The sequence below is a fragment of the Poecilia mexicana genome, unplaced genomic scaffold, assembly GCF_051168715.1.
Source record: "Poecilia mexicana isolate PSO_F unplaced genomic scaffold, ASM5116871v1 scaffold_6, whole genome shotgun sequence".
Classification (NCBI taxonomy): Eukaryota; Metazoa; Chordata; class Actinopteri; order Cyprinodontiformes; family Poeciliidae; genus Poecilia; species Poecilia mexicana.
This window is the reverse complement of record NW_028263375.1, coordinates 5,617,377-5,631,488: the sequence shown is the minus strand read 5'-3', so window position 1 is coordinate 5,631,488 and position 14,112 is coordinate 5,617,377. Positions and strand designations below refer to the sequence as shown.

General features: G+C 36.9%; 2 protein-coding genes and 1 long non-coding RNA gene across 3 annotated transcripts in view; 1 reads left to right on the top strand and 2 right to left on the bottom strand.

Moving 5' to 3' along the window:
- Positions 1 to 1,302, bottom strand: part of ranbp10 (RAN binding protein 10) — a 28,169-nt gene extending 26,867 nt beyond the window's left edge. The window contains exon 1 of the mRNA XM_014996923.2: positions 944 to 1,302. Coding sequence (XP_014852409.1) covers positions 944 to 1,145 — 202 coding nt within the window. The 5' untranslated portion in view covers positions 1,146 to 1,302. The remainder of the gene's footprint in view (positions 1 to 943) is intronic.
- Positions 1,303 to 5,381: 4,079 nt separating this feature from the next.
- LOC148158605 (uncharacterized) lies at positions 5,382 to 6,358 on the bottom strand. Its single transcript, XR_015763004.1, has 2 exons — positions 6,219 to 6,358; positions 5,382 to 5,840 (listed from the first exon to the last, which is right to left on the bottom strand). It is a non-coding gene; the product is annotated as an uncharacterized LOC148158605 (long non-coding RNA).
- nutf2 (nuclear transport factor 2) lies at positions 5,666 to 13,348 on the top strand. Its single transcript, XM_014996924.2, has 5 exons — positions 5,666 to 5,801; positions 9,172 to 9,293; positions 10,090 to 10,161; positions 11,249 to 11,347; positions 12,430 to 13,348. Exons 2-5 carry the CDS (start codon positions 9,195 to 9,197, stop codon positions 12,541 to 12,543), a joined length of 384 nt encoding a protein of 127 aa, XP_014852410.1. The 5' UTR covers positions 5,666 to 5,801; positions 9,172 to 9,194; the 3' UTR covers positions 12,544 to 13,348.
- The last annotated feature ends 764 nt before the right edge of the window (positions 13,349 to 14,112 follow it).

Sequence of the window (14,112 nt, the reverse complement as noted above, 5' to 3'; positions counted from 1 at the left end):
AAAAAGTACACCCCTTTTCATTCAAAGGGGACAGAACACAGACATCATCTTGTTTTAATTTAGGATACAGATGACAGCTTGTGGAGACCTGTGACGGGTTTTCTGGACCGTTTAGTCTGTGTCATTGTTAAAAATGCCAGACTGCTACACCAGATTTATGACATGATCGGTACACTTGGCCTGGTGTGCTGCGCAGAGGCCTCCTCTCTGCCACAGTTGGAGGCTGTTTTCATGGAGCAGCAAAGCTTTATTCCAGGCCAAGACTTCTGGAAAACACTTCCAGAACGAAATCACGCGAGAAAACGCAACAATGCCATTATCTTTAATGTTTATTTAACGGCTTTGTTTGTTTAAAACCCAAGCAGCTCTGAGCCGCATTGTTAGAGCCTGACAACAAGTTTGGCTTGTTTCCATCCTGTAGCTGCTCTGTTTTCAGAGGAATAACACCCAGAAAGAACAGGCAGGGGCTGTGTTAGCCATAGGTCTGCTACACCACTGCACTAACAGGCTGCTTTGTGCTAGCATTTGTTATGCTTCTGTAAGAGTGACTCCTCACAGTGAGATGGCCAGCCAGTTTCCAGCAGTGGGAACGGTAAATAAACAAAGAATGACGTGGTACTGAGGGTTAATTTCATCTGGTTGCTCATAAAACCAACTGTCAGGGTTAACGAGTTCGCTGTCACCCGTTTGGGAATTCCTGTGCTCGTTTGTGTAACAAAGCAAGGACAGAAGAGGCAGCTCAGGCTAGATTTACCAGGACTACACACACACATATATAGAGTCACCATAATCGCATACAGTGAGTGTGTGTGTGTGTGTGTGTGTGTGTGTGTGTGTGTGTGGCTTTCTGAGCCCCCTCCGCAACAACACAGTGACCGATTACAGCTGAGACCTCTCTCCGCTGTAACTGTCAGACCCATCCGGGATGAGGCAGCCCTCTAACCTTTGTAGTGGACCCGCAGGTTGTTCTGTGACAGCCCGATGTAGCTGTATTTATCCTTGGGGCTCCAGGATCGGGGTAAAGGGGTCTCTTCCTCGTTCACAGCCGGGTAGAGCCGCTTCAGCCGCTCGTTCAGCTCCTGTTCCTGCTGGTAGCTAAAAGCTGGTTCTCCCAACGGCAGGCTCCCCGCGCCGAGTTCGGCCATGTTTTTTTTTCTTCTTGGCCTCCGGTTGGCGTCCTATTCTCGGTCTGTTTCCAGCCAGAGACCCGTGTCAGTCCTCTTGAGCTGTGGGCTGATAGTGAGAGGGACTGTAGGGAGAAAATAGCAGCGGTGCGACATCCCCGGATAAGCAGAATGTACTGAATGTGCTGAAGCTACGCACTATGGGTAATGTAGTTCAGCTCGAGGTTTAGTTTAGTATTGCAACATGGTTGCGACGTCTAGAAAGGACTACAAAGTTCTGCTAGTGTGGCTGTCATTCAGGACCTTCCACTAAGCATACTAGGAAATGTAGTTTTTATTATTATTATTATTATTATTATTATTATTATTATTATTATTATTATTATTATTATTATTATTATTATTATTATTATTATCATTATTATTATTGTTGTTATAATTAATAATAATATAATATAATATTGTATAATATAATATAATATTAATATAAGTAATAATAATAATAATAATAATAATAATGACGATAATAATAATAATAAATAATAATAATAATAATATATTATTATTATTATTATTATTATATTATTATAATATAATAATATGTTATTATTATTATTATTATTATTATTATTATTATTATTCTTACTGTTGTTATTATTATTGTCTACTTAGAATTATAGTAACTGCTGTTTTTTAAAGTAACATAATAATAATAATAATGAGTAGAAGAAGAAGTAGGCAAACATTGCATTCACGTAAGAGTACTAATACTTCAACATATTTTTACTTAAGAAAAAGTAAGGCATATCCATTCGAGAAATTACTCAAGCAAGAGTAAAAAATATATTTGGTAAAACTACTCAGAACATTTATTTTTTAAATATTACGTCATCAGACAGACAAAAGGTGCAAAATTATGAGAATGTCAAAAAGGTACAGAAAACACAATAAGATTGTGCATCTACATTTGTTATTTCATAATTATGTAATTTATATGTGTTTATGTTTTTAATTTAGTCCTTAAAATACCAAACATTACACATATCTCAGCAGGCTCAGCATATAAAACTAGAAAATATAATGCTTGCATTCAAACATGTAGTCTCACTTTTAACATAAATTGTGGGTTTGTGTCTGTATCTGGTATATTTTTGGTTAAAATGTGTTTGTTCATCATTCAGTGAAGTTACTGACAGTGGGAAGAGTCCAGTAATTTTGCTCAAGTAAGAGCTATATAGCAATATTGTACTACTCAAGCACAAGTAAAAAGTATGGTGTAGTAAACTACTACTAAAAGTAAATTTTTTCCAAAACGTTATTCAAGTAAACGTAACTGAGTGAAAGTAATTACTTACTCCGCACCCCTGAGGATAATAAAGTATCAAAATGGATAAATAAGAAAATTTTATATATATATAACTGCACAAAATAAAATGTTTAGAATCTAAAACATATAAAAAAGTAAAAAATAACGAATAGCAATAAATTAATAATTTATACGTAAATAAAAGTAGATACAACAGCAATGACTACAATAGTTGTAATAATGATTATTATAATGAATATGGTTAAAATGATGTATTCTTTGACAAATCTAATAAAACAAAATAAATCAAGTAAAGATTTATTAACATACTAAAATCTGGTCTTTGCAGTAAATACTTGATCCTCAGATTATTTTGCTTAGAATTTTATAGGTTAGGAAACAATACGTTTTTGCTGCGCAATTTAAATAAACAAAGTGGTCAGGCATCGCACGGACAGCTATGTGGGGGTCTTTTATCGTCACCATGGAAACTGTTCTACAACGTTCAGTCTTTGGGCACAACCCCCTGAACAGAGCAAACACAAAACATATAAAGCTAACAAATTTTTTAAAATATATACAATGCACTTAAATTGTAAGAATGTTAATCTTCCTCTTTCACCAAAGTCGTAAAAACAAAAGTGATTTGCTTATTCCGAAACAACAACCTGATGTTCTTTTCTTTCATTTAATTTGACCAACACAAAACCATACTTTACAAAAAAGGCTTTGTCCAGGAGACTGGAACAGAATTTTCCTTAAGAAGAAAGATAAAGAAAAGAAGTTGGTTCTTAATGAGCTTACAGGTTCAGGAACTGAAACCTGAGGTGAGGAGTTTCAGTTCACAATAAAAATACCAGAGGAAATGTCTTGAACTCACATGTCTTGTGCTCTGGTTGCAGGTTTATTGCAACATCTTCAGTTGTGTAGTCAGTGCTCTCAGACTGTACAAGCCTCTTCTTCCTGTCGTCATAAAATGAATATGAAAACATTTTGGGCCAGTAATAGTATGTCTTGTCTTCATCTTGTTCATTCCTCAGGATTAAAATACATTGTTGTGCTTCTTTTAAAAATGTTAAAACACATTGTATTTTGATGGTCTCTCTTATTACAAAAGAGATATAAAAAAGTTTGTAATTAAACATCTTTATTCAAAGCTAGAAATTATTTTGCAAGGGACTAAAATGGTTCCTAATTTCTCTCTGTGTTTAGATTAATATTTGATCATTCTCAGCATTTGTGAGGTCAGACACTGATGTTGGCAGTCAAGATTCTCCAATTCTTCTTATGGATCTTGCTTTGTACACTGGATAAAAGTAATATGTCATTACCGACGTAAATGTAGTTATATTTCTTTGTCGTAGAAACAAACAAACAAACAAACAAACAAACAAACAAACAAACACAGATGGAAATGATCACTTTCTCAAAATCTTGACAATAATATTAATGGGTTTTTTTTGTTTCATTTTTCAAACTGAAGACTCTTCAGGACTGAGTACGACGTCCTGCTGGCGCTCCACAAAAGAAGCAAACCAAGTCATCTTTCAGCTGCTTTTCAGGTACATTTTTATCCTTTCTGCTTGGATTTTCAACACTGGTGTTATTTACTGTCCTAAGGCACTAATAGTAATCGTAGTTCATCCCAACATTTGTCCATAAACTGATGAATTACCTGTTTCAAAAGCAGTTTTCTGTTTTATGGACAGAGGGCAATGTGTGCAGTCAGACCACGAAGAAGAACTGGTTCATTTTTATGATGTTTCATCAAAATTAATCTATTTCTGTTCCTCCAAACTGTTTTGATGATTCAACCAAATGTCCACCACTGGTTTGAACAGGGAGGGGTGTAAGAAGCTCTTTGTGTCTGAATCTGTGACTAATTATCATTGCTGTGTGTTTTGGGAGGCGGTGAAGACAGCAGAGTCACATAAAGAACCAGATGAACATGTGACCATCAGTCAGATCCAAGCTGACAACAGCAGCGATGACTCCAACATGAAACAGAAGATTCAGATAATCTTAGTTTTTACAATCTAAAGCAGGGGTGTTTTTTCCCTCTAACTGAGGTTTAATGGTCCTTAATGTAGTTCTCTGGACTCTTAAAGCTTTAGAAATATACATTTGTTAGCCATTCCATACTGTTAGATGTCAGTGTTGTTGTTTGTTTTACTTTTCCTCATTTGTATTCACTCAGGATGTCTTTGATATTATAATGCAAGGATTTGGAATATTAAAGTGTGACAAAATGTCAAAAACAGATGAAATTTCTAAGCTACTTTTTTACAGCTCTGTATATGCATATATTAGCAAAATTTGTGTAGCCCTTTTCTGCAGAGATAAAAAAGATTCTCCAAGCTATTAATTTAACATATTTTCTCTGTTTGACATGTTTTAATAAACTCTGTTGCTTTTTGCTCATTGACTGAATTTGTACTTAATTGTTTCAGTTATACTCCACTCTGCAGGTAAAGTTAATAGTTTTCATCAGCTTTACCAAGAACTTTATAATCATATTAAGAACAAGAGTGATTATTTGCAGCATTTTACAGATTAAACAGAGGCAACTAGTGCACCAGTTGTTTTTCCAACATTTGATGTTAATATGATGTTACTTCAGATTACCCAAAGAACATGTTGATTTTATGATAAAACTATCCAAAATGAATGACTAAAATACTTAGGTGGTTTTGAGTGGGATTTATCTTTTGGAAGCATCTTAGTGGTGACTTTAGTCATTGAAGTTTTGAAGAAGTTAAAAATATGATTATAATATGAAGGAAATATAAAAATGAAAAGAGGATTACAGTCAACTTAAATGTAGAGGAAAATATATTCCCTTCTTTAAAAAAAGATAAGAGATCATTAGAAATCTGTCATAGAAATGAGAATCAATAGTACACGTATCAGAATAGGTCATACAGGTCTTAATAAATCACTTAAAGTAGCTGCTTAACACAGAACAGGACCATTTCAAAATTATTGCAATTTTGAAATGGTACAGCATATATTTATTGAATCTATTGCACATAAATCACAAAGGAGAGTTTAAGGAAGCAGTGAATAAAATGGGTATCAAATTTACAACTGCAAATATTTTTTGGATGCAAATAAAATAAAGGTCAAATCACAAGAAGCAGAACAAAAAGAAGGGAAACTTGTCATAGATCTGTGATAAACGTTTGGTCCAGTAGATGGCGGTAATACAACAAATTGAGTGTCAGCAGCCGTAGGATCGCCAAACGGTGCGAAGAAGACAGACTACAACAACCACAATGCACCGCGGCGGCTGCGTCCTCGGTTGCGTGCCTTCGCAGCGTAGGAGACATTGCACTGTGCCATCGTGCAGCCGGCCTCGGCGTTACAGTGAGGTAAGTTTATGTCATTTGTTTTATGCACTGGGCATAAACCTGCGTGAAAACAAAGAAACATTAATTTATTTAGGCGTTTGAATTAATTAAGGATAATACGACCGGTCAAACCGGCTAATAACCTCTGGTTTTAGCGGGCTAACGTCGGGCACGCCTATGTCGGGTAGCTGGTCCGGGAGGGATATAAGCGCGGGCCCGTAGGAGGTATCCGCACTTTAGAAGGGTCTGGGTATTTTTAGCATGCAGTGAGAAGACCAACCCCAATGAGTCTGTCAGCCAACGCCTTGGAAAAACTATTTCCTGGGTGGCTAACATGAGGTGGTGGGTGGGAAAGTCTGGATCAACAGACAAGTTTCCTCACAAGCTAGCAGCGGCTACTTGGCTAACGTCAACTGTCTAAACAAGAGGAGCTTTTACCATTGATCGGCACCGCCGCATCGTTTCTCCTTCTGCTCTTTAATACCGCAAACTGTGCGGATTTGTTGCGTTTCTGTCCCGCAGTGTGCGGGTCCTGGCGGGTCCTGTGCTAATGTTTTAGCGCGCTTAGATTGTTCCAGCAGCAACCCTGAGAACACGTGACCTGTGCTGTCAGTTTAGGGCTTTGATTTTACAAATGTGTATTTTCATTTTTGAGAATTATTCATTAAAACCCTGTATTCCAGTTTTGCGTGTAATATTGCGGTATGTGTTTCTGTAAAAAGAAAACGGGAAAGTCATTTTCCAATCTACCTTCATTTATAAATAAAGTTAGAATAACCTCAGTAGATCAAAATGCTAGAGAGAAAAAAATTGAAATGAAACGGACATCTTTCAAGATGTTTCCAAACTGTAAAATGACTTCTATTGGGAAGAAAGATTAGTTTTTTGCACACATTTCAGTAGATATGCTAAATTATTGACAAATTGTTTGTGGCACAACAGTAATCAACCATTTCATGTCATTGCTGACCAGCTTGTTTATGTTTCTGCTGGTGTTTTGATGGTTTATCTTTATCTGATCAACTCACTCTTTCAGATTGGAAAACCAAGATGTCACGCCTAGGGTTGTCCAAACTTTTTATCGCTTGAGCCAAAATTGTCAGCTCAAAAGTACTGGCATTAAAAAAGTATAATTTTTAAAAAACTAAAATCACAAAAATGTTTTTTATTTTTTTAACCTTCTCAAAAATAAACTAAGCATGACATATCTGAAACGGATAATCATATTTTTTTTTGTAGGAGCGGAATCATAGATCCAAAACTTCAAATTGTTTTTAGATTGTTAAATAAAATGTATCCAGTTGTGTTACTATTCTGGGCTCCATTGAAGAAAACTGAATAAATATTTAGTTTGTTCTCAGCAATAAAAACTGAATTTAGGTCAGTCTTCATTTGAAAACACACAAGTTTTAGTATAGCAATTAAAAGCAGAATTGTGTGCACTGAGTTTAGAGTCTTAAGTCAATGAGTGGATGTGGTTGTAGTTACCATGACAATAAAAAAAGCATCTAAAATGTTCCATCCAACATTTCAGTGATTAGATTTTAATTTAAAAGTTGTAATTTTATCCTGATTTATTGAATTTATTCGCCTCTGTTCCCTCACCTGCACTGGGCTGATGGGTTCATCCCAGGTCAGAGCTGGACTTCCTGATCAGATTATCTGGTCATTTCCTCCAAGCTGCAGGAATGCTGCTACTCCAATAAACCTGCTAATGGAGAAACGGCTCGCTCAGCAAAAATGTGACAGATGTAGAGTGAGAATATAAAGTTTATATATCTAAACATCAAGGTCTCTGTTTTGGTGAAAACGGACATTATGTTAGGGTATTGCTTTTGGAAATGAGCAATGTTTTAAAGGATAATCTTATTTCCTGTAATGACAGCAACAAAAAATACAACTTATCATAATGAGGAATTTCTATTCAACAATAAACTTCCTTAAGCTCAGTCTGAGTTAATCGTATTTTTAGAATTAAATTATCTTGCTTATCACAGTAGTCCAAACATTATTTGAAACATTTAATTTTTAGAACAACATTAACAATTTTACCATACTTTATTGTTGCGCTGTATAACATGGTGATGAAAGTATTTCTAAAAATTGTGATAAATTCATGTCATGTTTTTGTGACCTTCAGGAACCCGGATGTCAGCGGTACTATTTAAGGGTCTTGTTACCGTTTCTAAGCATTTAGAATAAATAACACAAGGCACATAAAAAGTATTCACCCCCTTGGATGTTTTACTCTTTTGTTGCTTTGATAAATCGATCATTATTAATACAATTTTGCTTTTTGACCAACAAAACACTTCTTTATTGTCAATGAAACAGATTTTTACAAAATAATGACAAATGAAAATCTGTAACATGAAATAAGTGATTTCATAAATATCCTCAGTCAGGCTGCACATCTGGACACTGCAGCCAGAGCTGTGAACAGATCTGGGCTTTGACTAGGCCACTCCAGAACCTCCACCTCATCTTCAAACTCTCTCTGTGATGTTTTAGCTGGATGCTTCGGCTCGTCGTCATGATGAATAATAAATGTTTTCTGAAGCTGTAGCTCTCCTGCAGATGGAAGAAAATTGTCCTCTGGGATTTTCTGATATTTTGTTGCATTTATTTTACCAGTCCTGATTTGAGTATTCTTCGATAGTTTATTTCTCACTGTCTCCTCTGGGAGTTGGGGTCAGAGTTCAGATTATTATTTGAGCTTTTCATATGCTAATCTGCTGCCCCCAGATGTGAAAACAATAGCTTGTAGCCATAGTTGCGCATCATAACTATCTGAAAGTAAAAAAAAAAAGTACGTTAAATTCCAAAACCAGAGGGAATAATTGTCTAATAACAACAAAAGTCGAGAAAAAGAAGAGCTAACAGAGCTAAGTTAACCTGAAGAAAAATTGCACAGAAACCTGAAATTATATTAAATTTAACACACAATTATGCTTATAAAAAATGTCTATACTCCAGCTTTTAGACAATTTAAATTCAATTAAATTTAATAGATTAACTCTCACCTTTCCCAGCCATTTGTAGCTTTGTGTCCATGTTGGCGATGGGATTTGACAGCTTCGTTCATCACACACAGAATCCTATCTACCAGCGATGCAACGTCACAATGCGCTCTGACACCCATTTGTTTACACCGGGATGATATGAAATTAGTTTTGCGGTTTGTCCGTAAAGCTGCGCATCTAAAGCACAGCCGCCCTCAGTGTTCAGTGCTCACCTGTATACATACGTTGTGATTATTTCCTAATAGCTGGCGGCGTTCTTCACAGAAACAGCTGCTGACTTGGGCTCACTGGGACGTTCAGATGTTTGTTGCTTTTATCCGGGTTGACCAGTGTGTGTGACCCGATGTCTGCTCCGCCCCCCTGCCCAGTGTGTGTTGCAGGGTGATTCAAGATGGCGGAGCAGCCTCTGTGGGAGCAGATAGGCTCCAGCTTCGTGCAGCACTACTACCAGATGTTCGACTCGGACAGATCGCAGCTCGGATCAATATATGTGAGTCAAAGTTGGGTTCTGCTTGTCATCCATCATTTTCAGATTCTCTTTAATATTGAAGTTAAATGGTTTAAATGTAGTTTATTCACCATGATTAATGTGAAGCAGCTGTCCAAACTGACCAACCTGACTCTACAGGAAAATGTAGCTGGACTCATTTGTTTGATTGGCTGGGATTTGTTTCTCTAACCCAGGGGTCTACTGCCAGAAAACACCACCTTAGCAAAACACCACAAAGACGTTTTATTAGAAAATGTGAATTTTTCTCAAATTTCACATGTTTCCATTGAGCAAATTTATTCTTGAAATGTCAAATGGCACAATTATGTGGTCAAACAAGATGGAGCTACTGACTTAAACCTGTTAGCGTCCAGCCAGTTATTGGTTTGGAAGCCTTTTTTTTTTATTAATCATTTGAAAAGTAAATTTTATATTTACTGAGGTTTCTTTTCATGTTAAAGTTATGTAAAGATTTATACATGTAGCAGATTTACAACAACCTCAGGTGACCAAAAATCACAGATAGAGAAATAGAAAATAAAATTAAGTTTGGTAGAAATAGTAAGACGGTTGCAATATTGGCAGAAAATACCAAATAATAATATGAATAAAAACCAAAATACTTAATTTCAGTTGCAGCGAGGTAAACATTTAGGTTTTGTAAAAACTCTTTCAACAGAGCTGTAACCTTTTTGTATTTGATTTATCTCAGACTGGTTCTGTGTGTGGATTGACTGTTTTTCATGAAGACAGATGATTTTTCCAGCTAACGTTCGTCTCCCGTCTCTCCTCTCAGATCGATACATCATGCCTTACATGGGAAGGACAGCCCTACCAGGGAAAAATAGCAATTGTTGAGAAACTCACTGTGAGTTTTTATGGTAATTTGTGGTTAAAGAAATGGAGAAAAACTTTGACTCTTTTACTTTATGCTGCAGGTCAATAAGAAAAGCCACCGTTTTCATAACATTAAAGGATCCAAAGCATTTTTGAGAAACATAATGACTTCATTTAATTGCCTCAATGAGTCAAACAATATTTCATGTGGGCAAGCCTGGAGTTAAATGTGTAGGATTTTGCTCTGACTGGACAAAATGCAGTCAAAGTAGCTCTATGCAGGTGAAACAGATTCTTAAAGCTGCAGTATGTCATTTTTCTTAAAATATTTTTTACATATTTGTTGAAACAGTCACTATGTCATGACTCTATGGTATGAAGCAGATAATGTGGGTAAAAAAATAAAGCTCCTCTCCATTCTTCCAGTGCTAACTAGATAGCACTGGAAGAATGCTATCCTCCAGCGCTCCTGACTCCGATACAACCAATCGGAGCCAGGAACGCTGTCAATCATGCTTCTGTACGCACTGCTCATTCGGAGGCTGCCATGGATGCTAAAGCTAGTTAGCATAGCCTTGTATGATGGTGGGTAAACAGTTTTTCTGTAACATTAAGTTGTTTTCCTCCCACTGGAACATTTAGCAGCAATTACATGAGATTGATTAACAGCGGTAAGCCTTTCCCTCCCGGCTCTGATTGGTTGCATTTCTTCAGATGGCAATAGTAGCTCAAGGAGGGTGGGGAGGAGATCTATCTTTTAACATTTTTTCTGTCTCATATTAAACTGTCAACATGTCAAAAAAACAACTAAATATTCTTTTTATAAAAGTTACATACTGCTGCTTGTAACTAGCTGAAAATCACCTTTAAAAAAAATCTGTCCTAAACGGTGCTATGCTTTATATTTCTGTGCAAATTTTGACATTTTCATGCAAGTCTGTGTAATTCTGCAATATTTGGGCAAAAACTAATTCACTAATTGGTGTATTAATCTTCTATTTTCACTTATTTTTTTGAGGAATTCTTTGCCCCTTGTGTCATTTTATTGCAGGTTATTGTTATTTTCATGCTTGAAGTTAACCCAGCTGTTTATATTTCTGTTTTATTGTGTTTCCCAGAGTCTCCCCTTCACAAAAATAGCGCATAGTATAACAGCGCAGGACCACCAGCCAACTCCAGACAACTGCATCTTGAGTATGGTCGTAGGACAGCTAAAGGTAACTGTACCTCTCATCTGTATTTCTTATTTTTCTTCAACTTCATTAGTAGTTTTCCAGAGTTTCTGAAGATCTTTCTGGAGAAGTGGATGTCCAAAGTGTGGCCTGCTATTTGTGGCCCTTGAAATTATTTTGTTTGACCCCTGTCCACAAATCAAGAATGATTAAAAAAAATATATAGAAATACAAAATGAAATACAATTTATGCCCCCAAAAATTGGAAATTGACAATTTTTCAGTGTTTTGAATCTAATGGTATACAGATTTCATATTTTTTAGAAATATCACAATAAACTAATTTTTGCATTTTTATATAATTAATTTTGTGGCCTGCCAGTAGTTAAAATGTCTGTTTTGGACATCAGTGTCCTAAACAAAACAGAAACAACAAATAAAATAAATCATGAAATAAAAACATGGACTAGTTGAGACCAAAGAACCACAAAAGAGAGAAAAATGATAAGTCATGTAAATAAAAATTAAGCTTCATTCACACTGAATGCCTTAATGCGCAATTCTGATTTTATTATTTTGCGTAATTTTATTTTTTTGCGTGGTTGTTCACGCTTCAAAATAAATGCGACTTGTATGTGACCTCCTGTGAACACTGCAAATGCCCTGAAAGTGTCCCACATGTGCAGTAGAGGGCGCAATACCATCACACACAGAGTGTGCTCATTGTTTTACCAACTACAATGAAAAAGAAGTGCTCAATGTTTGCAGAAGTAAACATAGATGGTAATGGTGAAGCGTATCTTGCGATTTTGAAGTTGTTGTCTGACAGGACCCAGCACATTAACAACTTAATCCTCATTATAGTCCGCCATGTTTGTTGATTTTCCTTCTTCTGCATGTCAGGACGCAAAATCGTACAGATTCAGGTCACATTTGAAAGGTCAGGAAAAGGTCACGTCAAGGCAACAAAATCTGATTTGGGTCATGTCAGGTTGCCTTAGTGACCTGTAAGGCATGACTTAGTGAGCTTGTTTTAATTTAGCATACGATTAATCGATTTATTGCGACAGGCTTAGTGGTGTTAGTATTTGTCGTTGAAGTTACTCAGTGTTGGTGTCTCTCTGCAGGCGGATGAAGACCCCATCATGGGTTTCCATCAGAGTTTCATCCTGAAGAACATTAACGACGCTTGGGTGTGCACCAATGACATGTTCAGGCTGGCCATCCACAACTTTGGCTAGGCCGCCTCTCCGCGCCGGCGGGCAGGGGCGGCCGCCTGAGACGGAGGAAGTGCTCCTCCCTCCCTCCGTCTCATTCAGGCCTGCTTGACAAACGAGCAAAAACGCCGGACCCTAGATGTCAATCACCGACCCGCGTCCAGGTGGGTTTCCTCTCCTCCAGCCCAGCAGAACCGCGACACGCCTCTTCGCTGAGAGCCGGCCAACCAATCAGACGCCCCTGTCTGCCGCTCCGCCGATCTGCATGACGCTGGGAGATCCTCAGTATCTACACTCAAGCCACCAGAAGGACAAACATCCGATCGATGCCATTAACTCATGCTCTGCTTTGATTCTAACCCGTTCTGCTCTGCTGTCGACTCGGTTCTTCGGTTCTGTAGATCCGTGTTCAGGTTTTATTTGAGACGCCCCATTCATCTGTTCACCTTAACTCTTCTTAGTGAGTCAAGTTTAGTTTCTGCCCCTCTAAGCGTGATTCATGCTGCCAGGTTTAGCTGTTGCAGACCAAAGGATGTTGGAGGATGAGCGTTCATCTTATTTTCTTTCTTTCTTCTTCTCTTTCACTCAACATCTGGCAGTCGACAAGGACAACAGCCACGATACACAATAAAACCTGGACATTTTTTCTTAACTGTGTGGTCTCTCCATGTCATTTTCTGAACCGTTTCCTCACCAGAGAAATTACTTGAAGAGCCGATGTACTGAAGTTATTTTTTTTCTTTTGCTTGTTTATTTGTTTGGCTTCAGGCACTTTCTTTGGCCCAGATGTGGCCAATAAAGACTTCCAATCTCCAGAGGTTTTGCTTCAGCTGTCGTAGCAGTGTGGTCACTGAAATGTTGCGTGATTATGATTACTTCAAGTAAAAAAACATAAAAACAAAACGATTCAAAGCATATGAATTCAAAAATAATTTTTATTTACGTAGTTATCAGTAAATATGCACCAATAAATCACTTGATTTTCCTGTGATCGGCTTTCAACGGTCAAGCTAAGAACCACCAGCAACTTGCACCTTTTTAGTGAACTTTTAAGAGGTTAATAACCAAATAAAGATTTATCTACTAATCCTGGTAGGAAGACAAATTTAATATTTAAAACCAGAGGCAGGTTTACAAGTGTGTGGGGCCCCAAAGTCAGTTTTGGTGCCCTATCTACTACAGAAAGATTCTTCTAAGGCAAATTAAAGTAAGTTGTGCTATTCGTAAACGGGTATGAATTAATGCACGTTGGGTTAAATATGTCCCTAAGCAGTAGCTCCAGGTTCCCCAAAAAAGTACTATAACTTCTTAATTTTAAAGTATTTTAGTACTTATATAAATTAAAATATTAATCTCAATTTTCCTGATATGGGGAAAAGGTACAAAGCAATACAGACAGGCATTAAAAAGAAAGTTTCAAGACTCCACAGAAATTGCCCTTTTAATAACTTTTTAAAGTCTGGCCCATTTAATCACAAGATTATATTAAAATCAGTTAAAGTTGTTAAAACGCGACATTAATACTTTTTAACACAATGTTATGTCATCAGGGGAGCTACACAATCTATCGGAAGCAAAACTTCTGCACAACTT

Bases quoted from the DNA above. Each gene is read 5' to 3' on its own strand.
- nutf2 (XM_014996924.2), top strand. From the start codon at position 9,195: ATGGCGGAGCAGCCTCTGTGGGAGCAGATAGGCTCCAGCTTCGTGCAG. The intron at 10,162-11,248 runs GTGAGTTTTTAT...TGTGTTTCCCAG, and splicing joins CAATTGTTGAGAAACTCACT to AGTCTCCCCTTCACAAAAAT. The intron at 11,348-12,429 runs GTAACTGTACCT...GTCTCTCTGCAG, and splicing joins TGGTCGTAGGACAGCTAAAG to GCGGATGAAGACCCCATCAT.